At 41.3% G+C, this 26,303-nt stretch overlaps 1 protein-coding gene across 8 annotated transcripts in view; it reads left to right on the top strand.

Annotated features, from left to right (window-relative positions):
- The window catches only part of GMIP (GEM interacting protein), a 100,173-nt gene that overhangs the window by 22,690 nt on the left and 51,180 nt on the right, over positions 1-26,303 (top strand). For 7 of the 8 annotated variants that reach the window (XM_058167488.1, XM_058167489.1, XM_058167487.1 and 4 more), the window contains exon 2: positions 21,890-21,983. In XM_058167488.1, coding sequence (XP_058023471.1) covers positions 21,890-21,983 — 94 coding nt within the window. Of the gene's footprint in view, positions 1-892; positions 1,022-21,889; positions 21,984-26,303 lie in introns of those variants that run through there. The other variant, XM_058167491.1, reaches the window with a different exon arrangement.

Raw genomic sequence — 26,303 nt, 5'->3', positions numbered from 1 at the left:
TCCTGCCGCTATATTTTGTGCCACCGGCAAATGTGTCTTCTGAAGAGGAGCTTGTAAGAAGCAAGAAATAATTTAGGAGGGAAAAAAAGTCATATTCAGTTCTTTGCCAAGGGTTGCTACCCTCCATCTGATTTGGGGAAATTTTATTTTTAAATTTTACTTTTGAAATCCTGAGAGGTGGCCCTTTGCCATGTGCATGTGAAAATAAGGTACCATGAAAAGACTAGAACAGACGTGTCCAAACTTGGCAACTTTAAGACTTGTGGACTTCAACTCCCAGAATTCCTCAGCCAGCTTTGCTTTGGACACCCCTGGATTAGAAAAAAAAGAAAATGATATAATTACAACCGATCTATTTGTAATTGTAAATATTTGTAATATTTAAACTCTTAATTAACAAGTTACAAATAGATCATTGTGATGACTATTTTCTGTGAAGGCACTTTCACCGCAATTCTCAAAGACTAATGAAAAAGGATAACTTATTGTTGAATGGAGCAGAAAATTTTAATCATGAAAATGGATCATGAGAGTGGATGTATGTATGTATGTATGTACACATGAAGAAATCTAGAGATATTCCACATACTCACCATTGCCACTTTTTAAACCTTATTAACCAGTTTCCCAAAAGGCTGATTGTCTTCATCACAGCCACTGAGAATTTAAAATAATCCAATCAGCATTTCCCAACGAATCAGAGGGAGAATGAAAAGATAGATATCACCTAGCAGCATGCGCCTTTGCTCTATTTAGGAATCTCAATCTGAGAATACTATGGCAACATGGCAACTTACCGGTTATGGCTGGGTGGGGTGGATAATCGAGGATTAGGAAGTGGGTTGAAGCAAGAGTTTCCCCAATGAGAAACCACTTATTGCTAAGCTCTAGAAGCAGTGTTTCTCAAACTTGGCAACTTTAAGATGTGTGGACTTCAATTCCCAGAATACCCCAGCCAAACATGAGCTATACCTGAGTCAGAAGGAAATATATTCTACAATTATGGCAGAAAAGGACACAGGTATGGTTCTAAGCTGTGACTGAGACCAAAGATCCAAAGGCTTTGTCTTTAAAATGGGTGGCTAGCTTACATTCACTGAGAATATGATACTGGTAGACCATTTTCTATTTATTTATTTTTTGTTTGGTAGAGATTGTTTTAATTTCAAAATAATCTTTCCAATACAGTAATCTTTCAAATAAATATTTTATTTACTGTAGATTGGATTAGGTATATGATTAGATATATGAGCAAGTGCAGAAAAGTAACCTTTGGATGTAAACCAATGCATTTTGCTTCTGTTTGGGTATTATTGTTTTATACTTTGTTAAATTCAAGGTATTTCATATTTAGCATATCAAGTATTTGATGGCTAAAGATGCCCAAATACTATATCAGGAACAACTGGTTGTTTTTTTTAATTAGTGGTGCAAATCAGGACTAATTTGAAATTTCTTGATGGTAAGCCATTTGAGGCAAAATATCAAATGACCCATCTTCAAAATATTCTTTATTTTTTATTTATTTAAAACATACCAGTTTTGATGACCTATCCTCCCCTTATTCCAGTGGTCACTAAACTTGGAAACTTTAAGACTTGTGGACTTCAATTCCCAGAATCCCCCAGCCATTATGGCTAGCTGGTTGAGGAGTTGAAGTCCACAAGTTTTAAAGTTGCCAAGTTTGGAGACCCCTGCCATATTCCAATAGACAAATGGGGGAACTGAACTTTGGATTCAATGTCAGTTGTATATTTGTAAAATATAGGTGTTATGTTGAAACAAACATGATGTGGAAATGAATGGAAAAATAATAAGAAAAAGGTTATACTTTGCTTTCTCTGTTAGATGAGTTGGGTCTTCAGATTATTCTAACATAAACATATTTATAACTCCCATTGGCTTGATTTCATGAATACAGTTATTCAACACCAAAGATACCATATTGTGGCTTAGCAGCACTGGATTGTTGTAATTGGTAAATTACAGATTATGGTTTGATTAAAATTGACTTGAATTATACAATCATAGATATCTTGGTTATGCAAGCCATATTTTAGCACATTGTGTGACCCAGATTCTAGATTCGTTCATACAATGTTCAACTAATTGTATAATTGTATTATACAATTCTTGATCTTAGTTCAAACCAGCATTGAACTACATAAAAATATATGCCTGAGTAGAACAGGCCATAGCCTCTTCTAAATGTATGTTTTTACATTTAATTTGTGCTTGGCAAGAAGGCAGAAGTTCTACTTCCTCTTCTTCACCCTCTTACCTCATTTCACAGGAAATATCAGAAAGTTCTAAAAAAATCAGCATCTTTCCTTCATTAGAACATTACTTCCAGTTCTGACACATTCAGAATCAGGTTGACACTGGCAAACAAATGAATGCTCAGAAAATAGTACATCACAATACTTCCCTATTTATATAGCTCATATATGAGTGAAAATCCTTCCATATGTAGATGAATGCAGATTCCCTATATAATCATGATATACGAAATGGAATAACCATCAGACCAAGATATTTAGATATTAATTTCTATGCAGACATTAGAAGTATTCTTTAAAGATAAGACAATTTTTGACAATTCACTAATAGAAATTTGTCTAAGCGTAAGGTGGAAAGCAATAACAACAGCTTAACAACAGCTGAATTACTCTATTTCATGATATTCCATCAAGATTATCTGTAATCATTGTTTTAACTACAAAAATGATGCTTAATATGGGGATTTGGCAAAAATGAAACTTGGAAATCATAACCCCTAAGTATTTCACCTTTTTCTCAACCCTAAAACCCAACTTTTTGTTCAATATATCACTATCCTGAGAAGACATATTCTTGATCAGCATTGTTGTTTTCTGTATGTTTATTTTGAAATCTGCCAAGGCCCCAAATTCATTCAATTTCCTCATCAAATATTCTATATTGGAAATCAGTGCATACACAATCATGTTTAAATTATATTGTCGATATAATTTACTTGGACTTCAGTAAAGCATTTGATAAAGTAGACCATAAGCTACTACTAGATAAAGTAGAAAAATGTGGGTTAGACAGCACCACCACCAGATGGATTTGTAACTGGCTGACCAACCGCACTCAACGTGTAGTCCTCAAAGGAACTACATCCACATGGAGGGAAGTATGCAGTGGAGTACCCCAGGGCTCTGTTTTAGGCCCAGTACTCTTCAACATCTTCATCAATGACTTGGACGAGGGGATAGATGGGGAACTCATCAAATTTGCAGATGACACCAAGCTGGCAGGAATAGCCAACACTCCAGAAGATAGGCTCAAATTACAGAAAGATATTGACAGACTTGAACATTGGGCGCTATCTAACAAAATGAAATTCAACAGCGAAAAAAGTAAGGTTCTACATTTAGGCAAAAAAACCAAAATGCACAGGTACCGTATATGTGGTACCTTGCTCAATAGTAGTACCTGTGAGAGGGATCTTGGAGTCCTAGTGGACAACCATTTAGATATGAGCCAGCAGTGTGCAGCAGCTGCTAAAAAAGCCAACACAGTTCTGGGCTGCATAAACAGAGGGATAGAATCAAGATCACATGAAGTGTTAGTGCCACTTTATAATGCCTTGGTAAGGTATAATGCCTTGGTAAGGCATTATACCTTACCAATATTCCAAGGTATTCCACACTTGGAATATTGCATTCATTTTTGGTTACCACGATATAAAAAAGATGTTGAGACTCTAGAAAGAGTGCAGAGAAGAGCAACAAAGATGATTAGGGGACTGGAGGCTAAAACATATGAAGAACGATTGCAGGAACTGGGTATGTCTAGTTTAATGAAAAGAAGGACTAGGGGAGACATGATAGCAGTGTTCCAATATCTCAGGGGCTGCCACAGAGAAGTGGGAGTCGGGCTGTTCTCCAAAGCACCTGAGGGTAGAACAAGAAGCAATGGGTGGAAACTGATCAAGGAAAGAAGCAACTTAGAACTAAGGAGAAATTTCCTGACAGTTAGAACAATTAATAAGTGGAACGACTTGCCTGCAGAAGTTGTGAATGCTCCAACACGGAAAATTTTTAAGAAAATGTTGGATAACCATCTGTTTGAGATGGTGTAGGGTTCCCTGTCTGGGCAGGGGGTTGGACTAGAAGGCCTCCAAGGTCCCTTCCAACTCTGTTGTTATATTATATTATATATTAAAGAATAAAATGGAAATAAGAATGTTGAGCCAGGTTAGATATGTACTAGTAGTATGGACAAGTAAAAGGGATGAGAGACTGGATATACTACAGTTTGAGTTGCTTGAAAATGCATACAGGTAATCCTTGACTTATGACCAGTCACTTCATGACTGTTCAAAGTTACCCCAAAGATTTTTACAATTCAGTTCCAAAGTTCCAATCAACAATTATATGACCACATTTCAGGCATTCAGCAACTGGCCTGCATTTAGAACCATTTTCCATCCTGTTTTGTCCAAAACCAGCATTTTCTTTGTTTCGGACAAAAATGTCCCATAGGTTTGCTTAATGACCACTGTAAAATAAGATTGTAAAATTAGATCAGTTGTGACCTGTTTTATGACCACTATGACTTACGACCATAATAGACAAGCTCTGTTATAATCATAAATCAAGGATTACCTGTATAGCAGGTACAAATGAGAGTAAAACCTGTGTGTATGTGTGACAGAGATTGACAAGAGAGGAGGAGGTTACAAGAGATTAAGAATAAAGAATGATTTCAGAACGCAGGCACTTCCTCTCAAAGTATAGACAAGGGGTATATTGAAATACATAAAGAAAACACTGAATTAAACATTAAGGACTCAACTTTTCTTGGTAAGACAACCTGTCTTTTTTTTGAAATAAAATACTTTATATGTTGTAAACTAGCCAGATGGCTCATGTAACTTATATTTCTGCAACAATACTGTTCAAGTACAAAACTTGATACAAAGAACAGCATTTTGTATCACAGTATTTCAGCTTCCTTATTTTCCATTTAATATGTCCTCATACTTACAAGTAAACAATATGAAAGCCTAAGGATGTAATTTGGGAAAACCTTAAATAAATATATGATTGTATGCTACCCAACTGTCAATGAGTGGGTGGCTCACAGCAATCAAATAACAAATAGGATTTGTAATAATTCCATTATTCGCAAAACTATTCATTTCCAGAAAAAGAAAAGAAAAGAATCAATTGGAATCAATTTGGCCAACCTTTCATAGTCACAAGAAAAGGCAAACAATCTTTCAAAGCTGTCCAAGACTTGGAAAAAGAAGTAACAGGTGGAAGATCATTAAAGAGAGAACTAATCTAGAACTAAGGAGAAATTTCCTGACAGTGAGAACAATTAATCAGTGGAATGGCTTGCCTCTGGAAGTTGTGGATGCTCTATCACTGAAGGTTTTTAAGAAGAGATTGGACAGCCGTTTGTTTGAAATGGCATAAAATCTCCTGCTCAACCAGGGGGTTGGACTAGAAGACCTCCAAGGTCTCTCCCAGCCCCGTTTTTCTATGTTCTATTTTAAGAACCAATTTTGTGATGGTATTAAAGATAACCCTCCTTTTTTCTTCCAATTAACATTTATTCTGACAATCCACATAGTTCTGTAGGAAGGCAAGGAAAATATTATTTGGGTCAGAAGGTCTCAGAGAAGTGCTGGCTTTTCTTCTGTCCAATGAACAAGTTTCCCATTGCTGCTTGATGAAGCAACCCTTTTTAAGACAACCACATCCTGTTTCTGGGGCAGAGGGAAGGAAAACATGAAGATTTTGCTCTGTTAATATCATAAGCGCATGACTAGTAACATTTTCTAAATTCTACAGCTAGAGGCTTCCACTTCTATTTACAGCATAAGTAAATCAGAGTTCAGTCAGAGTCACACATCATGATAGTTTGTTTGATTTTGGGTTTCTGGTTTAGTATGATGTGTGAACTATGTGATGATAGGTTGATCAACAAACTACAGTTAAAATAAAGCATGGCTATATTTCAAAAAAAAAGTTATGAAAGATTATTAACACAAAGACATACAAGTTAATAACACTAACCATGAAAATTCGAATTATTGTAGATTTAAAACTGTGAAGAATAGATAAGGAGAATAAAACAGAGTAGCATAAAAAAAAAATAAAGATAGACCAAGATATTTGACAGATCAAAAATCTAGGTTATGTTGTCATCTTCATATTGATTGCATGACATCAATATCATAAGCGAGCCCATGGAATGCTATATTATGTCTTAACCATTGAGTGGCAGCCAAAGCTGCACTACAAAAAGGAAAGAAATTTGCTATGCTCCATTTACAAATAAACAACAATCCCAAGATACTTTAAAGATACCAGATTGAGAAAGACATTGGAATTTTGCCACTTTTGGTCTTGCTTTTTAGTTCCTCCAATTCTCCATTCAGCACACTCTTTAATCTTTCTCTCTCATTTATTTTCTCATTCCTAATTGTCCTTCTCAGTAATATCAGTCTTCCTTGGGAATAATATATCCAATCTTGATTTTTCCACCCTTTCCATGCCCATCTCTTAGAGTGTCCCCCTAATCCTCCTCTCTGCCAATTATCCCTTGTTCCCCTCTCTCCCAAGCTGGCAGAAAAGCTGTAGCACTGTCAAGGTGGGTAAAATCTGACACATTTCACCAACTATTCTGGCAGCATTAAGTCAGGTGATCTGTAGGGAGCACTGACAACTAAATACCTATTGGCAAGTTATGCTAATACAGCCACATCACGGTGTGGCCGCGGTGTGGCTCAGGCTGTAAGAAGCCTGTTATTAAACACAGCTGCCTGCAATTACTGCAGGTTCAAGCCCCACCAGGTCCAAGGTTGACTCAGCCTTTCATCCTTTATAAAGTAGGTAAAATGAGGACCCAGATTGTTAGGGGGGCAATAAGTTGACTTTGTAAATATACAAATAGAATGAGACTATTGCCTTACACACTGTAAGCTGCCCTGAGTCTTCGGAGAAGGGCGGGATATAAATGTAAACCAAAAAAAAAAATCTTCCCTGGATTCTTGGAAGTCTCTTCTGCACCATTCTTTCTTTCTTTCTTTCTTTTTTCCTCCAGGGAAAAATGCAGGACATACTATTTGCTCTCCCCATAGCAGGAGTTCCCTGAAGCCTGCTGAACAGCCTGTTGGCAGCTGATAAGGAAAGAATCTCACAACTCCCAGAGCAGGGGATTTGAACTCTCCCATTACTGTACTGAAAAATTTCTATCCAGCTGATCAATTTTGGCAGACTTATTTTGACTAGAGATGTAAGGTTCTGCAATTGCGAAAGGGCACTAAATCTACTGTCAAAATAAGCCTTTTCTTGTACTCAGCTCTTCCGGCTTTATCAGGCAGTTTATTCACCCTGTGATCAAAGGCAGTAGAGGCAGGATAGAGATAAGGTGTATGTATACATTTATCACCCCTCAAACATATCTTACTTCCATTGAGCTATTGGTCAGTCTGGAAAATGTCTGGTCCTGCCACATTATGCTACTTCCACTTCAAACTCTGAAGCAGTTCAAAGCCCACCCTGCTACCAACAGAGGAGAAGTGGGGAGAGTGTCACCAGATTTAGAAGGGATATGAGAGCTATTTAAAAGTACTTTTGTAGAGACAAATATCAAATCTGACTGAATATCAATAGCCATAAGGTATTGCTTGATTACTGCCTACTCACATCCTGGCATGTGAACTTGGATTAAAACCCTAATATAGTCTGTAAGGTTCTGACATATGGCACATTTATACAGGAATTCTATGACAGTTTTAAAGCAGTTCCAGGTCTTTGTGATGTCGCGATATTACTTATGTTACAAAGCCAAGATGATTTATATTTGTTTCAGTTCTAGTAGAAACTATAGTAGAATTGTGCGTGGACATTCTCCCTCTCCCTCTCTCTCTCTCTCTCTCTCTCTCTCTCTCTCTTTCTCTCTCTCTCTCCATCCCCATCTTGGCTTTGTGGAATTTTTTCCCCTATCTGCAGAAACTCATAACTCACTAGTCCTCCTGAGCTTCAAAGAAATAGACGACTTGACACATTTTCAACTCCACCTCAGAGAAATCACAAATATCCTTTGGTAGGCAACCACACAAATATATACAATGTGAAGTAAGGATGCGAATGATATATATGTGTGTGGGATCCTCTGTGCTCTCTGAGCTTGGTTGTTCTCGTGCAGACCTTTCATGATCAAACTAGGTAACATCATCAGTGCTACTAGGGGCCCTGCCACTGTTACTGGGAGCGGTCTTGGTTGTTCCTTGACTGGGCTGTAGTTTACTGTTTGTTTATCTGGCTTGGTTATTCCTTGATTAGGGTATTGTTTGCTTCTTGGTTGTTGGACTAATGTTCATTTTGGAGAGAATCTCTGCTCATCTGAGTGTTGATTGCTGTTGAGGTGTTTTGATTTTTTTTTGTTTCCTTTTTGGCTTTTTGATTGTCTCTTTTGAATGTTATGTAGATCTTCTTTATTTCTAATAGGAAGGAGGAGGAGAAGGAGGACAATACTGGCCTTCTCTCTTTGCTCCTCTGACTACTGACATAAAGACAAAGGGACAAAGTCTGGCCAGCTTGTTGTTTTGAGATCACTCAGGAGCTTCCCATTTTCCCCCCATTTCATTACCCAAAATCACTTATCACAGAGTCTTTATCAGTGGTTTCGGTGTGAGTTACCAACTGTACGCTGATGATGCTCAGCTGTACTTTTCCACACCGGGCCACCCCAACGAAGCTGTCGAAGTGCTGTCCCGGTGCTTGGAGGCCGTACGGGTCTGGATGGGGAGAAACAGGCTCAAGCTCAATCCCTCCAAGACAGAGTGGCTGTGGATGCCGGCACCCCGGTACAGTCAGCTGCAATTGCGAATGACTGTTGGGGGCGAGTCATTGGCCCCAATGGAAAGGGTGCGCAACTTGGGTGTTCTCCTGGATGGACGGCTGTCTTTTGAAGACCATTTGACGGCCGTCTCCAGGAGAGCCTTTTACCAGGTTCGCCTGGTTCGCCAGTTGCGCCCCTTCCTGGACCAGGATGCCCTATGCACGGTCACTCATGCTCTCGTGACATCTCGCCTGGATTACTGCAATGCTCTCTACATGGGGCTTCCCTTGAGGAGCATCCGGAGGCTCCAGTTAGTCCAGAATGCGGCTGCGTGGGTGATAGAGGGAGCCCCTCGTGGCTCCCATGTGACACCACTCCTGCGCAGACTGCACTGGCTGCCTGTGGCCTTCCGGGTGCACTTCAAGGTTTTGGTAACCATCTTCAAAGCGCTCCATGGCTTAGGGCCGGGCTATTTACGGGACCGTCTACTGCCACCGATTGCCTCCCACCGACCCATGCGCTCTCACAGGGAGGGACTCCTTAGGGTGCTGTCCGCCAGGCAGTGCCGACTGGCGACACCCAGGGGAAGGGCCTTCTCTGTGGGGGCTCCCACCCTCTGGAATGAACTTCCCCAGGACTCCGCCAATTTCCTGACCTTCGAACCTTCCACCGCGAGCTTAAAACACATCTATTTATCTGTGCAGGACTGGACTAACATTTTAATTTTAAATTTAATTTTAATGGGGTTTATATCATTTTAATTGTAATTTTAAATTTTGGCCTATTTAAATAAGTTTTTTAATTTTGTGTTTTACCTTGTATTATATTGTATTTTTTACCGGCCTGTAAACCGCCCTGAGTCCTCTGGGAGATAGGGCGGTATAAAAATTTGAATAAATAAATAAATAAATAAATAATAAATAAATTATCTGTTGTAGGTAAAATACTTCAAGTCAGTTTAAAAGTCTCTTGTGATTCGGTAATGGGTTTGTGTGTTGTTACCCCCTTCCCCCAAAAAACTTATTTTGCCCCAATTTTGGGTAATTTACCCAAGTTTGGAAAGTATCTGCTTACAGTAATGGTAAGGCAAGTTCCTCAGAATTTTGCCTTTTTAGGGGCAAAATTTGATCTACATTTAGATCAAACCTTGGTTTACTCAGCCCCCCCTCCCAAGCACACACATATGCATATCATACTGAAAATTTTCACTGAACTGTTATTCTGTCTGAGAACTTGAACCTACACAAAAAGCAAAAAATTCCAGCAGAAAAGAATTTGTGGCATGCTTGCCATCTCATAAAAAGTAGACATGAGATATGGTTAAAGAAGAGCTGGAAGAGTGAAGGAGCCCTCCAACCCATGCTAAAATCCACACTTCTCAAAGGGGTTTAAGAGTTCCTCATTCTCCTCACCCCATGCATGGAAGCAAGAAGTATCAGAGCTGAGTGTCATCTGCACATAGATGATCCAAAGCCAAATCTTTAGATAAAGTTCCACACTGATTTCATAGATATGTTGAAAATAGAATTTTGCTACACTCTTAAGAAGTAGAACAGAGATTCTCTTAGAACTACATGGAACTGCCTAAGTAGATGATCCTAAAGAATGTTGCATTCAATGGCACTGAAAGTTACTGTGAAGTCCAGGAGAGCATTACAGTCACCAGCCAGGGCCACAAGGATTATTTCTGTCTTCAAAACAGTCCCCTATTTAAACAGGAATCGATTTCTCTAATCAGCAGCTTGGCTGCTGTACTCATAATTGGCAGATTTTTGTTTCATGCAACAGATATTGTTACAATATATTATTTAACCAATGTTTCGTGTGGCTTTAAGATTCAAGTAAATACAGATATGTTGGATGGAACATCGTGTGGCTTTTTATGATTCAGCCACACTTTTTTCTTTTTCTTTTGCAAACCCAATCTGTATTTACTTAAAAACCTGTTACACGTAAGGAGGCTTCACTTTCATATAGGAAATGATGTGTCTTACTAAAATGCCCTAAAAGTGCCAGGCCTCTATATTAACCTCAAGCTAAAAAACAAAAAGCATTAAAAAGCAGGCAGAATTGGGTGGGCTCTATCAAAATTAAAAAGGAATCAAGTTTTGATGAACGTATCTTTTCTTTTATGTACACTGAGAGCATATGCACCAAGACAAATTCCTTGTGTGTCCAATCACACTTGGCCAATAAAATTCTATTCTATTCTATTCTATTCTATTCTATTCTATTCTATTCTATTCTATTCTATTCTATTCTATAAGAAATGTGCAGGCATAAAATCAATGCATTTAAACCAGTCCCATGTTCAGTACATACCTGCTGAAGTTTGAAAGCACTTATGCTGGATGTTGCAACATTAGCTCTGATGCAGGGACTATCATCCTTTAATAGAAGTTGGGCATAAGCCAAGTCAACTCTATCAGGTTATCACGTACTACTCAAGGAAAAATAAATCTATCCCTTATTTGTCTATAGAACGGACAATGGAAGATGATGTATTTCTGGGTTTCTATTCCTTCTAGGCAATGTTGACCTCCAATACAGCAGATGGTAGTATCTCCCACCTTGTCACTATAAAAGTTTTTCTATGATTCAATGTTTCTAATTCTTATGATTTATATTGATATATTGACCATCAATTGTGTTGTAAATGTTGTACCTTGATGAACGTATCTTTTCTTTTATGTACACTGAGAGCATATGCACCAAGACAAATTCCTTGTGTGTCCAATCACACTTGGCCAATAAAAAATTCTATTCTATTCTATTCTATGTTTCTAATTGGGAAAGGTATCCTATAGGAGCCACTAAATAATTGAGCCACTGCAAGGTTAAGGCCACCGATACCTTCCCAGTAATTTCAAATGTTCTGTATCAAAGATTCAGATACAGCTGACCTTCATTTTAGTCATGCCCACTTCCAGCCAAAAGATGGCATTTGGGATGCATTCAGAGTCCATTGGAGTTAGGTAGTCAATAAATTTAAATACATAAATAAAATAGCAAAGCTGCTCTAAAAACTTAGACTGCACTTGTTCTAGAGGGACAAAATAGAAGGAGAACAGGGCTTTATATTTTATACTTAATTATCAGAAAATCAAAATAGGGTTGGAATGGACCTTGGAGGTCTTCTAATCCAAACCCCTGCTCAAGCAGCAGACCCTATACCGTTTCAGATAGGTGGCTGTCCAATCTTTTCTTAAAAACCTCTGGTGATGAAGCACTTACAACTTCTGAAGGCAAGCTGTTCCACTAGTTAATTGTCTTCACTGTTAGGAAGTTTCTCCTTCTAAGTTGCTTCTCTCCTTGACTAGTTTCCATCCATTGCTTCTTGTCTTGCCTTCTTGTGCTTTGAAAAATAAGTTGACCCCCCTCCTCTTTGTGGCAGCCCCTCAAATATTGGAACACGGCAATCATGTCACTCCTAGTCCTTTTTTTCTTTAGACTGGCCATACCCAAATCCTGCAACTGTTCTTCATATGTTTTTGTGTCCAGGCCTTTAATCGCCATAGTTGTTCTTCTCTTTTTCCAAACTCTCAACATCTTTTCTGTAATGTGGTGATCAAAACTGGATGCAGTATTCCGGGTGTGGTCTTATTAAAGCTTTATAAGATGGTACTAATACTTCACTTTATTTTGATTCTATGCCTCTGTTTATACAACCAAGAATTGTATTAACATTTTTGGCTGCTGCCTCACACTGCTGGTCCTTTTGCTGTGCACAATATGTGCCTCTAAAATCATTGCCTCTAAAAACTGCTGCATGTGGGGAAATATTACCGTATGTTATTAGCAACAATTTTTGTCTTCTGCTGTATCAACCTTAAGAAAAATATCTATTTATAGTTACCAGGGGAAGTTCTATTGTAATGATCTACATCATTTAAAGAGAAGCAATTGTGGGCGTTTGACCTGTAGGCTTCTTTCTAAGACCCAGGACATTTTCAAAGCAGTTCTTTTATGACCTTACCTGGCTGAATGCTGAGCCTCACCAGGCCTACCCTATCTGCCTTTGTCTTCTCACATCTCATAAGTTATAAATGTGTGACTATTCTCTTAAATTTTATATTTCTGTACTTTAGCATTCATGTTTACACATTTGTAGTCCCTTCTGCATCTTGGTGTTGGGTTTCAGCTTCCAAAATTTCTAGTCAGTATGTCCAATGCTTGTAAGTTAATTAGGTAGTTTATTAACAGTATTAAGCAATGAAGTCTATTTTATAACTTTATATTCAGTTTTTTTTTCTTTTATGGAAACTTATTTGTAGAGTTGCATAAGCATTCAGTTCAGAGGACTGAATTTGGTGACATTACAGGTTGTTCTTCATGATCAAGTTAAAAATTTGTCAACCAGCCAACAGCACAAAATATCCTGTTCTCAGTGGTGAGACTTATCCTCCACAGGCACAATACCAATAGAAATACTATTTCTGTCCTTATTTTATAGGGCTCATTAAGGATAGAGATGGATGGAGCATTTTCCCCAATTTTGTGCCTCTTTCCTTCCACCAAATGTCATTAAGAGGTGGAAGACATCAATTCATCATTCTCCTTAATATGGAAGGGGTTGGGAGGCAAGCTTAGTTTTTGATAGCTGGTTAGATTGGCAGGTTTAGTCATCTGTCAAAGCTTACTCTGGTCTGGTACAAATGTTGTGCACATTCGAATTCAAAAGCAGCCTGAATATCAGTTGATATTTTTTGATTATTATGGTTGGTCATACAGTCAACCAGATTCTTAGCCTAGTTTTGGCTTTTTTATCTACCTATCAAGTCTTTCCCAATGCCTTGGGATGGGCAGATGTTGTAACAATAATATTAAAGGGAGCATTGCAGGATGTAAGCTGTTCCACTGCCTTTTATAATTGACTGATGGCAACTTTATCAATGTCAATGGTGTTCAAGTGGTGCTCCAGATGTTTTGGGATTGCATTCAAGGCTACCTATCGCTATCGGTACTATCTTTGTTTTCTTTTACCACAGTCTCTCTACTGTTTGCAGATCCTTATATTTTCTGATTTTCTCTAGGTTTTTTTTTCTTCTCTTCTGCTATCTCAGGTATTGCAATGTCCATTATCCAGATTTTTTTTTTAGCTCTTTTTATCAAAGATAAGAAAAGATACTTTTCTTTTCTCAGGGGTTGCCACAAAAAAGTGGGAGTCGGGCTGTTCTCCAAAGCACCTGAGGGTAGAACAAGAAGCAATGAGTGGAAACTGATCAAGGAAAGAAGCAACTTAGAACGAAGGAGAAATTTCCTGACAGTTAGAACAATTAATAAGTGGAATGACTTGCCTGCAGAAGTTGTGAATGCTCCAATACAGGAAATTTTTAAGAAAATGTTGGATAACCATCTGACTGAGATGGTGTAGGGTTCCTGCCTGGGCAGGGGGTTGGACTAGAAGGCCTCCAAGGTCCTTTCCAACTCTGTTGTTATTATTATTATTACTTATCTGTTTGAATTTTAAAGTCCCAGAGCACTTTAGTTTCTTTGTTTTCTATTACTTAGTCTAGTTTGTGGTCCCACCAGTTCTTGCTTGCAGGCAAGTGGTATTTCTTGCAGATATTATTATATTTTCCTGACTCCAGTTGATTCTGGCTGGCTCACAGCATGAAAGCAAAACAATATTATAAATAAAAAAGAACACATAATAGTAACAACATAACAAAAATCTAGTCAACAACACAAACATGTCAAATACCAACAAGAGTTTGCAGTCACCCAAGCCTGGGGTGATTGAAGTCTGGGAGCCTCTCAACCAATGCCTGAGAGAAGAGCCAAGTCTTTAAGGTTGTCCAGAATGCCTTCAGGATAGCTACCCAGATCTCAGGGGGAAACACATTCTATAGGTGAAATTGCTGAATCAATCCAGAAAGCCCCAGCTCTGTTGGAACCAACTGGTTTGGTGGACACTATAGGAAATAGTACGGGTCTGGATGGGGAGAAACAGGCTCAAGCTTAATCCCTCCAAGACGGAGTGGCTGTGGATGCCGGCATCCCGATTCAGTCAGCTGCAGCCGTGGCTGGCTGTTGGAGGCGAGTTACTGGCCCCAAAGGATAGGGTGCGCAACTTAGGTGTCCTCCTGGATGATCGGCTGTCGTTTGAAGATCATTTGACGGCCGTCTCCAGGAGGGCCTTCCACCAGGTTCGCCTGGTTCGGCAGTTGCGCCCCTTCCTTGATCGGGATGCCTTATGCACAGTCACTCACGCGCTCGTTACCTCTCGCTTGGATTACTGTAATGCTCTCTACATGGGGCTCCCCTTGAAGTGCACTCAGAGGCTTCAGTTAGTCCAGAATGCAGCTGCGCGGGTGATAGAGGGAGCTACGCGTAGCTCCCATGTAACACCGCTCCTACGCAGACTGCACTGGCTGCCTGTGGCCTTCCGAGTGCACTTTAAGGTGTTGGTTACGACCTTTAAAGCGCTCCATGGCTTAGGACCTGGGAACCTTTCGTCGCGAGCTTAAAACTCACCTATTCATCTGCGCTGGACTGGGTTAGTTTTTAAACTTATGGGTTTTTAATGGGTTTTATTCTAAATTTTTAACCGTGGCCAATTCAATAAGTTTTTTATTTATATTTTAATTGTATGTATATTGTATTATTTTGTATTTTTACCAGGCTGTGAACCGCCCTGAGTCCTTCGGGAGAAGGGCGGTATAAAAATTTAAATAATAAATAAAAATAAATAAATAAAAATACTTACGGGACCGCCTGCTGTTACCACATGCCTCCCACCGACCCGTACGCTCCCATAGAGAGGGACTTCTCAGGGTGCCGTCCGCCAAACAATGCCGGCTGGCGGCCCCCAGGGGCAGGGCCTTCTCTGTGGGGGCTCCCACACTCTGGACGAGCTTCCCCCGGGGTTATGCCAAATACCTGACCTTCGGACATTCCATCACAAACTGAAGACACATCTCTTTATCCGCGCGGGGCTGGCTTAAATTGGAATTTTAATGTTAAATTTTATTAATTTTTAAACGGGGTTTTTTAGTTTATGGCAAATTTTAATTTTTAGGCTAATTTAAATAAGTTTTTTAAACTGCATTTTAACCTGTATATTGTATTGTTGGTTTTATCTTGCCTGTACACCGCCCTGAGTCCTTCGGGAGAAGGGCGGTATAAAAATCAAATAAATAAATAAATAAAAATAAATAAATAAATAAAATAGGTGTTAACCAGCACCTTAAATCATACCCAGAAGCAAACTGGCAACCAGTACAGCTCATGAAGTCAAGATGTCATATGGGCATTCTGAGTTATGCTTATCGCTGCCTCCACCCCTGCATTCTAAATTAGATGGAGGTTCTGGATAGTCTTCAAATGGCAGTCCCAAGTTGAGTCCATTGCAATAATTGAATTGATCACAAGTAATTGTCTGAAGGGCCTCCCAATCTAGGAAAGAGTGCAGTTGGTGCACCAAATGAATTTATGCAAAAGACTTGCTCATCATAATTGCTACCTGTCTACAAGCAGGTGCTGTGAGTCCAAAAAGATTCTAGATTGCACACCATTCTTGAATGGGTAAGTGCTACCCCACCCAAGGTCCAAAATATGAAATATCCCCACATTTAGTTGGCCCTAACATCCAGACCTATCCATTCTTTGTAGGATTGAGTCAGATGTGGTTCCTCCCCTATCCATTGTAGTATTACTGTGTACAAATAGTACAAGTATTACTATTATAGAATCATATTACTCTGGAATACAGGTAATCCTCATTAACAATCCTAATTGGGATTGGTAACTTCATTGCTGAGCAACACAGTCATTAACAGAAATGTCATATGACCACTCAAATTAGTAACAACAGTTCCAGCAATCCCAGTTGCTATCATTGAACAAATCCCACTCAGTCATTAGGCGAGGATCAACCTGGATCAGGCTATTCTTGGAAAGTGAGGGATTACCTCCACTTCCCCAATCCAGCTATGTTTCTTCCATCTCTGCTAATTTGGATGCCCGCCTACCTGCTGCTGCCAGCTGGCCCCACTGCACTGTGTGCCATACCATGTGCCACTCCTGGCCAGAGCCTTCTTTTATACCACCTTCTTTCACACTGGTCTTCTTTATTCTGAATAGAGTTTTTAAGAAAATACTGGACAGCCACCTATCTTAAATGGTATAGGGTCTCCTGCTTGAGCAAGGGGTTGGACTAGAAGAGAGCTGGCTGAGGAATTCTGGGAGTTGAAGTCCACAAGTCTTAAAGTTGCCACGGTTGGAGACCTCTGGATGGTCTGTGGTTAACAAGGCCCCCCTAATTTGTGATCTTATCCAGGGGGGGTTCCACGGACCTTATGGGCGTTACGGAAACCTGGTTGGGCACAGAAGAGGGCGTGCCCCTTGTTGAAATGTGCCCACCGGGTTTCCGAGCATTCTATCAACCGAGGGCCCAAGGTAGGGGCGGGGAGGTGGCGGTTGTTATTAAGGAGAGTCTAGAGCTGAGGGAGACCACTGTACCTCAGATTGCCGGCTGTGAATCCCTCTTTGTGAGGTGGGGTCATAGGTGTCAGATGGGCTTGTTGGTCACGTACCTGGCTCCTTGCTGCGTGACAGCAGCCCTGCCTGAGCTCCTGGAGGTGCTTGCTGGAGTGGCGGTTGAGACCTCCAGACTTATGGTCATGGGGGACTTTAACTTGCTATCGACCGGCATGTCATCGACAGCAGCTCGGGAGTTCATGGCTTCCATGATGGCCTTGGACCTGACTCAAGTAGTCGATGGCCCTACTCACATTGAGGGAGGCACGCTGGACCTGATTTTTATCTCTGGACAGTGGTTGAAGGATCTGGACTTGAGAGATTTAGTCACTGAACCTTTGTCATGGTCAGATCACTCTCTCCTTCGTCTGGACTTTCTGACCGCCACTCAACACCGCAGGGAGATGGGACCAATACGTTGGTTCCGTCCCAGGTGCCTGATGGACCCGGAGAGGTTCCGGACGGAGCTTGGGCCATTTCCTGAGGGTCTGGCTCACAGCACGGCTGAAGAACTAGTCGTGGCTTGGGAACTGGCCGCGACTGGGGCTGTAGACCTTGTCGTGCCTTTGCGGCCTCTGACCCGGCATAGGTCTCAACCAGCTCCTTGGTTCTCCGAGGGGCTGAGGGAGATGAAACGCCGGAGAAGACGCCTAGAGAGTTCCTGGAGGTCCAGTCGTTCGGAGGCTGATCGGACACTAGTTAGGTCATATAATAGGACCTACCTAGTGGCATTGAGGGAAGCAAGACGTTGCTACGTCTCCTCCCTCATTGTGTCGGCAGATAACCGCCGGGCCGCCCTGTTTCGGGTGACTCGCTCTCTCCTTCAACAGGGGGAGCGGGATGACCCATTGCAGAGACGTGCCGAGGAGTTTAGTGGTTATCTATACGATAAAATCGTTCAGCTTCGGGATGGCCTGGATCAAAATTGGGTGGATCCAGGTGAGAGGTCGGAGAGCCGTCTTGTTGAGACTGTTTGGGATGAGTTTGACCCTGTGGCTCCCGAGGACATGGACAGGTTATTGGGGAGGTTGAATGCCACCACATGTTTACTGGACCCGTGCCCCTCCTGGCTGGTACTGGCCACGCAGGAGGTGACACGAGGCTGGCTCCAGGGGATTACTAATGCTTCTCTGTTGGAGGGGGTCTTTCCTGCCACCTTGAAAGAGGCGGTGGTGAGACCTCTCCTCAAGAAGACTTCCCTGGACCCAGCTGTTTTAGATAATTATCGTCCAGTCTCCAACCTTCGCTTTGTGGCGAAGGTTGTAGAGAGTGTGGTGGCACGTCAATTACCCCAGTACCTGGATGAAACTGTCTATCTAGACCCATTCCAGTCCGGCTTTCGGCCCGGATACAGCACGGAGACGGCTTTGGTCGCGTTGGTTGATGATCTCTGGAAGGCCAGGGATAGGGGTTATTCCTCTGCCTTGGTCCTATTAGACCTCTCAGCGGCTTTTGATACCATCGACCATGGTATCTTGCTGCACCGGTTGGAGGGATTGGGAGTGGGAGGCACCGTTTATCGGTGGTTCTCCTCCTATCTTTCTGATCGGTCGCAGACGGTGTTGACGGGAGGGCAGAGGTCGACCCCGAGGCACCTCACTTGTGGGGTGCTGCAGGGGTCGATTCTCTCGCCCCTCCTGTTCAACATCTATATGAAGCCGCTGGGTGAGATCATCAGTGGTTTCAGTGTGAGATACCAACTGTACGCTAATGATACTCAGCTGTACTTTTCCACACCGGGCCACCCCAATGAAGCTATCCAAGTGCTGTCCCGGTGTCTGAAGGCCGTACGGGTCTGGATGGGGAGAAACAGGCTCCAGCTCAATCCCTCCAAGACAGATTGGCTGTGGATGCTGGCACCCTGGTACAGTCAGCTGCAGCCGCGGCTGACTGTTGGGGGCGAGTCATTGGCCCCAATGGAAAGGGTGCGCAACTTGGGCGTTCTCCTGGATGGACGGCTGTCTTTTGAAGACCATTTGACGGCCGTCTCCAGGAGAGCTTTTTACCAGGTTCGCCTGGTCCGCCAGTTGCGCCCCTTCCTAGACCGGGATGCTCTATGCACGGTCACTCATGCTCTCGTGACATCTCGCCTGGATTACTGCAATGCTCTCTACATGGGGCTTCCCTTGAAGAGCACCCGGAGGCTCCAGTTAGTCCAGAATGCGGCTGCGCGGGTGATAGAGGGAGCCCCTCGTGGCTCCCATGTGACACCACTCCTGCACAGACTGCACTGGCTACCTGTGGCCTTTCGGGTGCGCTTCAAGGTTTTGGTAACTATCTTCAAAGCGCTCCATGGCTCAGGGCCGGGTTACCTACGGGACCGTCTGCTGCCACCGATTGCCTCCCACCGACCCGTGTGCTCTCACAGGGAGGGACTCCTTAGGGTGCCATCCACCAGGCAGTGCCGACTGGCGACACCCAGGGGAAGGGCCTTCTCTGTGGGGGCTCCCACCCTCTGGAATGAACTTCCCCCAGGACTCCGTCAACTTCCTGACCTTTGAACCTTTCGCTGCGAGCTTAAGACACATCTATTTATTTCCGCAGGACTGGACTAGAATTTTAATTTTAAATTTAGTTTTTAACGGGATTTTATTATTTTAATTATAATTTTAAATTCGGCCTTATTCAATAAGTTTTTTAATTAGTGTTTTATCTTGTATTTATATTTGTGTTTTTATCAGGCTGTAAACCGCCCTGAGTCCCTCAGGAGATAGGGCGGTATAAAAATGTGATTAAATAAATAAATAAATAAATAAATAAATAAATAAATAAATAAATAGAAGATCTCCAAGGTCCCTTCCACCTCTATTCTGATTGATTGAGTTCCAAAGTAGCTATGTACAGTAAATATGGTTTCCATCTTTATTTCCAATTGGATTTTTCACTAAGCCCATTAGTAGGGTTTGGAGGACAACCAATATTAACCCTTCAAATCAGTTTCAACAACTTTTTTGTTTAAAAAGAAAGTGAGGCCTTAGTGCAGTTTTTCATGACAACCATGTCGATGATGTTTGATATATGATTAAGCCATCTTCTTATATCCATCCACCTTGAGAATCTTCTTGCATCCATCCCAGTGGTGGGTTTCTAGTAGCAGCGGCGGAAAGCTCCGCCCACCTACCAGCTGGGATGTCATCACGGATGCTCTGCACTTGCAGAGCATGCACTCTCAGTTCCGACCAGTAGCGAAGGCACCCCAAAGCTGTGTGCTCTCCCCACTTCTCTTCTCTCTGTATACCAATGACTGCATCTCCAACGATCCATCTGTTAAACTACTGAAGTTCGCAGATGACACAACAGCGATTGGTCTCATTTGAGACAATGACAAATCTGCATATAGATGAGAGGTCGAACAACTAGCCTTGTGTTGCGACCAAAACAATCTGGAACTGAACACGCTCAAAACCTTAGAAATGATGGTAGACTTTAGAAGAAACCCTCCCATACTTCCACCTCTCACAATACTTGACAACACAGTATCAACAGTACAAATCTTCAAATTTCTAGGTTCTATCATATCACAAGATCTAAAATGGACAGCTAACATCAAAAACATCATCAAAAAAGGACAACAAAGAATGTTCTTTTTGCGCCAACTCAGTAAGCTCAAACTGCCCAGGGGCTACAGAGGAATTACTGAGTCTGTCATTTGCACCTCTATAAATGTCTGGTTTGGTTCTGCAACCCAACAAGAAAGACACAGACTTCAGAGCATAATTAGAACTGCAGAAAAAATAATTGCTACCAATCTGCCTTCCATTGAGGACCTGTATACTGCACGAATCAAGAAGAGGGCTGTGAAAATATTTACAGATCCCTCACATCCTGGACATAAACTGTTTCAACTCCTACCCTCAAAACAAAGCTATAGAGCACTGCACACCAGAACAACTAGACACAAGAACAGTTTTTTCCCGAAGGCCACCACTTTGCTAAACAAATAATTCCCTCAACACTGTCAAACTATTTACTAAATCTACACTACTATTAATCTTCTCATAGTTCCCATCACCAATCTCTTTCCACTTATGACTGTATGACTGTAACTTTTGTTGCTTATCATTAAGTGTTAAATTATACCCTACGACCATCATTTGTGTTGTAAATGTTAAATGTTGTACCTTGATGAAGGTATCTTTTCTTTTATGTACACTGAGAGCATATGCACCAAGACAAATTCCTTGTGTGTCCAACCACACTTGGCTAATAAATTCTATTCTGTTCTGTTCTGTTCTGTTCTGTTCTGTCTGTTCTGTTCTATTCTATTCTATTCTATTCTATTCTATTCTATTCTATTCTATTCTAAAACCACTACTGATCCATCCCCTGGTGTAATAACATTTGCCAGTAGTTTGAATTTCCTCTCCTTCCAAACTCTGCATGCCGCATACTCCACAAATCTGTTCTGGAGCTTGTGGATGACATGTTGAAATTGGTTTAGGGTGTATGAAGGAATGAAGCAGGAAGGAGAGCTGAGTAACAGGAAGTTCCATTGCATCAATGGAGATCCATATAATGTGCTAAATAATAACCTATTGCTTGCTGATTTTTTTTAAAAAAAAATTCCTATTTGTTTTTTCAGATCTGAACAGCCAAGTAAAAGGAACTGAAAACAAAAAACGCTACAGTGAGATTTTCCGAAGTTTGGATGCCCTTGAAATTTCAATTGGAAATGCGTGCGTATTTTGTGTCTTTGTTGTCCTCAGCATGCACTAAAGACATTTCTTAATGTGAATGTGGTATGTGATGGTGGGGAGATAAGTTCTTGTAACTTGAAAGATCCAGGCCATGAGTCAACACTCATCTCTGTGGTTAGCGGCTACTAGAAAATCAAGCACTACAGATTGGGATTGTGCTGTAGAACTGACACTACCATAATTTTCTGAATTTACATAACACCGAATATGTTTTTCAAGGATACAGAGACAGAAATGTTGGAATTGAAGGTGGTGATAGAGGTACTTACTGCTATATTGCACATCCAATGTTTAAGGAACAAAGTATTTTATACTATTGAACTATTCTGCTGCTATTCTTCTGATGTAAATCAACTAAAATGTATGTAAAGAGCAAACTGTTGAGCATAATTTAAATGTCCGGCAATTCATGATTTAGTAGAGGTGGGCTGAAGCACTTTATAATAGTTATTTACTATTGGGACTGGCTTTCTGCAAGGAAATGATACTTCTTTCCTTGACCTCAAGATGTGTTTCAATCTGAAGGTTGCATCAAGACACACACATTCTGAGTGTTAGCATATGACGCTTTGCAGAGAAGAAGTCTGTTGCCTTCCATTGAAAAAAGTCTGGTATTGAATCCCGAACATGATTTCAAGTATATTAATAAATTAGTCATTTGTATTGGTGGCATACTTTTTGTTGTTGTTGTTATTTTTGTTATATTCTTCTTTGGGGCATGCATACACTTGCCTAGCATTTTCAATTCCTGTATTGTTTGTTTTGGACAGAAGAACAAACAAACTACTATTGTGGTACTGTTAAGTACTACTGTGGTTTTCATGGCAATGAAAGGTTGTACAATATGTTAGATCATAGTCCTTTTCAGCCTGATCTGCTCTCCAGAGTTTGTGGTGGCTCACAAATGTAAGAGTTACTCATAAACTTTGCTTGTTGCCTACTATTCTATAGATGTCACCAAAGTCTAATGCGTCATTCCCTAAGCTGTGATGTATAGATATTAGGACTACAGTTGCCATTATCATCACGCAACCTGGATCGACAGCTAGTTGGAAAAACCTGATTTTATTTTGTAGACACCAATGAGTGGCAATTTCTTACTGAAAGGCCATTTATTTATTTATTTATTTATTTTATATTGCTGCCTATTCGCCCATGGTGACTCAAGGCAGCTTTCAGAATATAAAACCACATTTAAAACAATAAAAACTAACAAAAAGAATCAAATAAATTAATATAGTACAATATAACAAAATCAACTCCTACCTCCCAGCCCCCAGCCCGGCGACAGCAGATCACATGAGCCATTTAATGGGTTCCATCCCACTCTGGGTTCCCCAGACCTGCTGGCAGAACCAGGTCTTCAGCGCCTTATGGAAGAGAATTAGAGTGGGGGCCATTCTAATCTCTGGGAGAATGATGTTCCAGAGAGAGGGAGCCACCATGGAGAAGGCCCTTCTCCAGGGTCCCACCAGGTGTATCTCCCTGGGACCTGCCTCCCTGCTCTGATGGGTCAGGTAGATGTGACCGGCAAGAGACAGTCCCTCAGATAACCTGGTCCCAAGCCACGAAGAGCTTTAAAGATGACAACCAGCACCTTGAATTGCACCCGGAAGCAAATTGGCAACCAATGCAGCTCCTGCAGGAGAGGTAATACATGTGCACACTGGGATCTGCACAAAACCATGCAGGCTGCTGCGTTTTGCACCTATTGGAGCTTCCGGATGCTCTTCAAGGGCAGCCCCATGTACAGTGCATTGCAATAGTCAAGATGAGAAATGACTAGGGCATGAGTGACTGTGAGTAGGGACTGTTGGTCCAGGAAAGGGTGTAACTGGTGCACAACCCGCAGTTGCGCAAAGGCCCTCCTGGCCATGACTGCCACCTGTTCTTTGAGCAGGAGTCATGAGTCCAGGAAAACCCCTCGATTACGCACAAGGTCTGTTTGGGGTAGTGCCACCCCATCCAAGACCAAAGGTGGCAATTCTCCCTGAGCCAATGAACCCCAAACCCAGAGCCACTCGGTCTTGCAAGGGTTTAGTTTCAACCCATTGCTCCCCATCTATCCTCTAACAGCCTCTAGGCACTGCGAGAGGGAGGACACAGCATCACTTAACTCACCATGGGCCGAGACATATAACTGAGTATCATCAGCATATTGGTGAGACCTCAGTCCATGTTGGCAGATGATCTCATCCATATAAATTTTGAACAGAAGCGGAGAGAATACCGAGCCCTGCAGAACCCTGTAAAGCAATGGGTGAGGGCTGGATCTCTCCCCTCCTATCAACACTGACTGAGAGCGGCCGCAGAGGAAGGAAGTGAACCAGGATAGCACAAGGCCTCTCACTCCCATCTTCCGAAGCTGCCCCAGGAGAATACCATGGTTGATGGTATCAAAAGCCACCAAGAGGTCAAGTAGAGCAAGGATGGATGCACTACCCCCATCCTGCTCCCGCCAGAGATCATCCAAAAGTGCGACCAATGCCATGTCTGTCCCAAATTCAAGCCTGAATCCTGATTGGTAGGGGTTGAGATAATCCGTTTCATCCAGAAACCTCTGGAGCTGCCACATGACCACCTTCTCAACAACCTTCCCCAAAAATTCATATGTAAATCTATAGTTAGAACAAATGTCATACAATTTCATTTGGAAAAATGGATGGTGCTATAAGACATTTTCAGTTTTATTCTTTTTAAGGTAAATTAATGCATATTTGTCCAGTTCTGCAGGTTTGAAATAAATTGTAAGTTTATTTACAGCTGTGCAGGTGCACATTAGGCGCACACTAAAAACAAAAATGCACACATTACATACACAGTAAAAACACAGTAAAAACCTCACTCCCCTCCAGAAATGTTGATCCACTACTTTTGTCATTAAAGCAATGAAGGACTATTGTATAATTTCCCATCCTCAGATGCCTTTGCTTGCTCCAATCAAAGGGAGGGCAAAGTGCTGTTAACATTCTGGGTACAGCTTTGAGCTTATTGCATTCTTAAGATTTGTTATTTTTCTTACTACCATTGAATTGGGTTTGATTCTTGCAGATTGGCTGGATAGGTCTCTGTAGTTTTCCTGGAATGGTTTTTCAGAAGTGATTTGCCATTGCCTCCTTCCTATGCTCGAGACGAAGTGACTGGCCCAAAGTCATACAAGTGGCTTTGTGCCTAAAGCAGGACTAGAACTCACAGTCACAATCTTCTAGTCTGATCTCTTAACCACTACACCAAACTGACTGTCTGATTTGAGAGTTTGAGGAACTCAAGCTAGTTTGAGAATTTGAGGAACTCAAGCTAGTTCCTTGATTAAGCTGCTGTTTACTGCTTGTTTGTTTGTCTGATGTTAATCCTGATGTTAATCTCTGCTTATCCGGATATTGATTGCTGGCGAAAAGGTATTCTGGTCTTTTGGGTGGGGTGGGAGGTTTAGCTTTTTTATTGGTTGTATTATTATTATTAACTCTTTTGAATGCTGTGTAAATGTTGTTTGTCTCTATGGGTCTATTAATGGCTGATTTGCTTGAATGCCAAGCTTCAAAGAATTACCTAGCATTTTTTGATTCAGCTTGGTGCTTCTAGTTTTCCAAATGAAACTATGGTTAAGTCTGTCCATATGCTGTGAAATTAAGAAGTTTTCATTGTGTCTTCTGGCTGCTAGTTGGTGTTCATGGGTGTACTCTGCTAGTCTTCAGCCTGTCCTATGTAGTGACTGTTATAGCCCTAATGCTGCATGTTGTAGATGCCTCCTGCTCTTATTCTTTGGCTAGTGGACATTTGATTTACTTAAGATGTTTTGGAGGGTTTTAGTTGATTTGTATGCTATAGTGATGCCATGTGGTTGTAACTGATTGTTTTTGAGACGCTTTTGATGTATGGTAGTGGCATCTTTTTCATAGCTTGTGTTGATTGTACCGTAGTGAGTTGAGTAGTCAGACACTTTTCCAAAAGTTGTGTGGGTATCCATTTTGTTGGAAGATGTTGTATAGGCAGTATGTTTCCTTTTTCTGGTGTTCTGGGTTGTGTTTGTGCTCGTCTGAATAATGTTCTTATACACCTCCTCTTCTGGGTGGTTAGGTTGTTACTTTTGTAGTGGAGCACTTGGTTGGTATGAGTAGTTTTACAACAGACTTTTGTTCGCTGCCGTTTCCTCTGTTGATTAGAATACTTGGAAAGGGTAGCGTGTTGTTTTCTTCTTCCATTATGAATTTTATTCCTTTGAAGATGTTGTTGATTTTTTAATGTGTCTTCTTTGGTTGTTCCTGTTTTTTTTTTTATTATAACAAAGGTGTCATCCAT

This window comes from Ahaetulla prasina, chromosome 2 (genome assembly GCF_028640845.1).
Source record: "Ahaetulla prasina isolate Xishuangbanna chromosome 2, ASM2864084v1, whole genome shotgun sequence".
Lineage (NCBI taxonomy): Eukaryota > Metazoa > Chordata > Lepidosauria > Squamata > Colubridae > Ahaetulla > Ahaetulla prasina.
The sequence above is the reverse complement of the archived record's forward strand: the minus strand, read 5'-3'. Positions and strand labels throughout refer to the sequence as shown.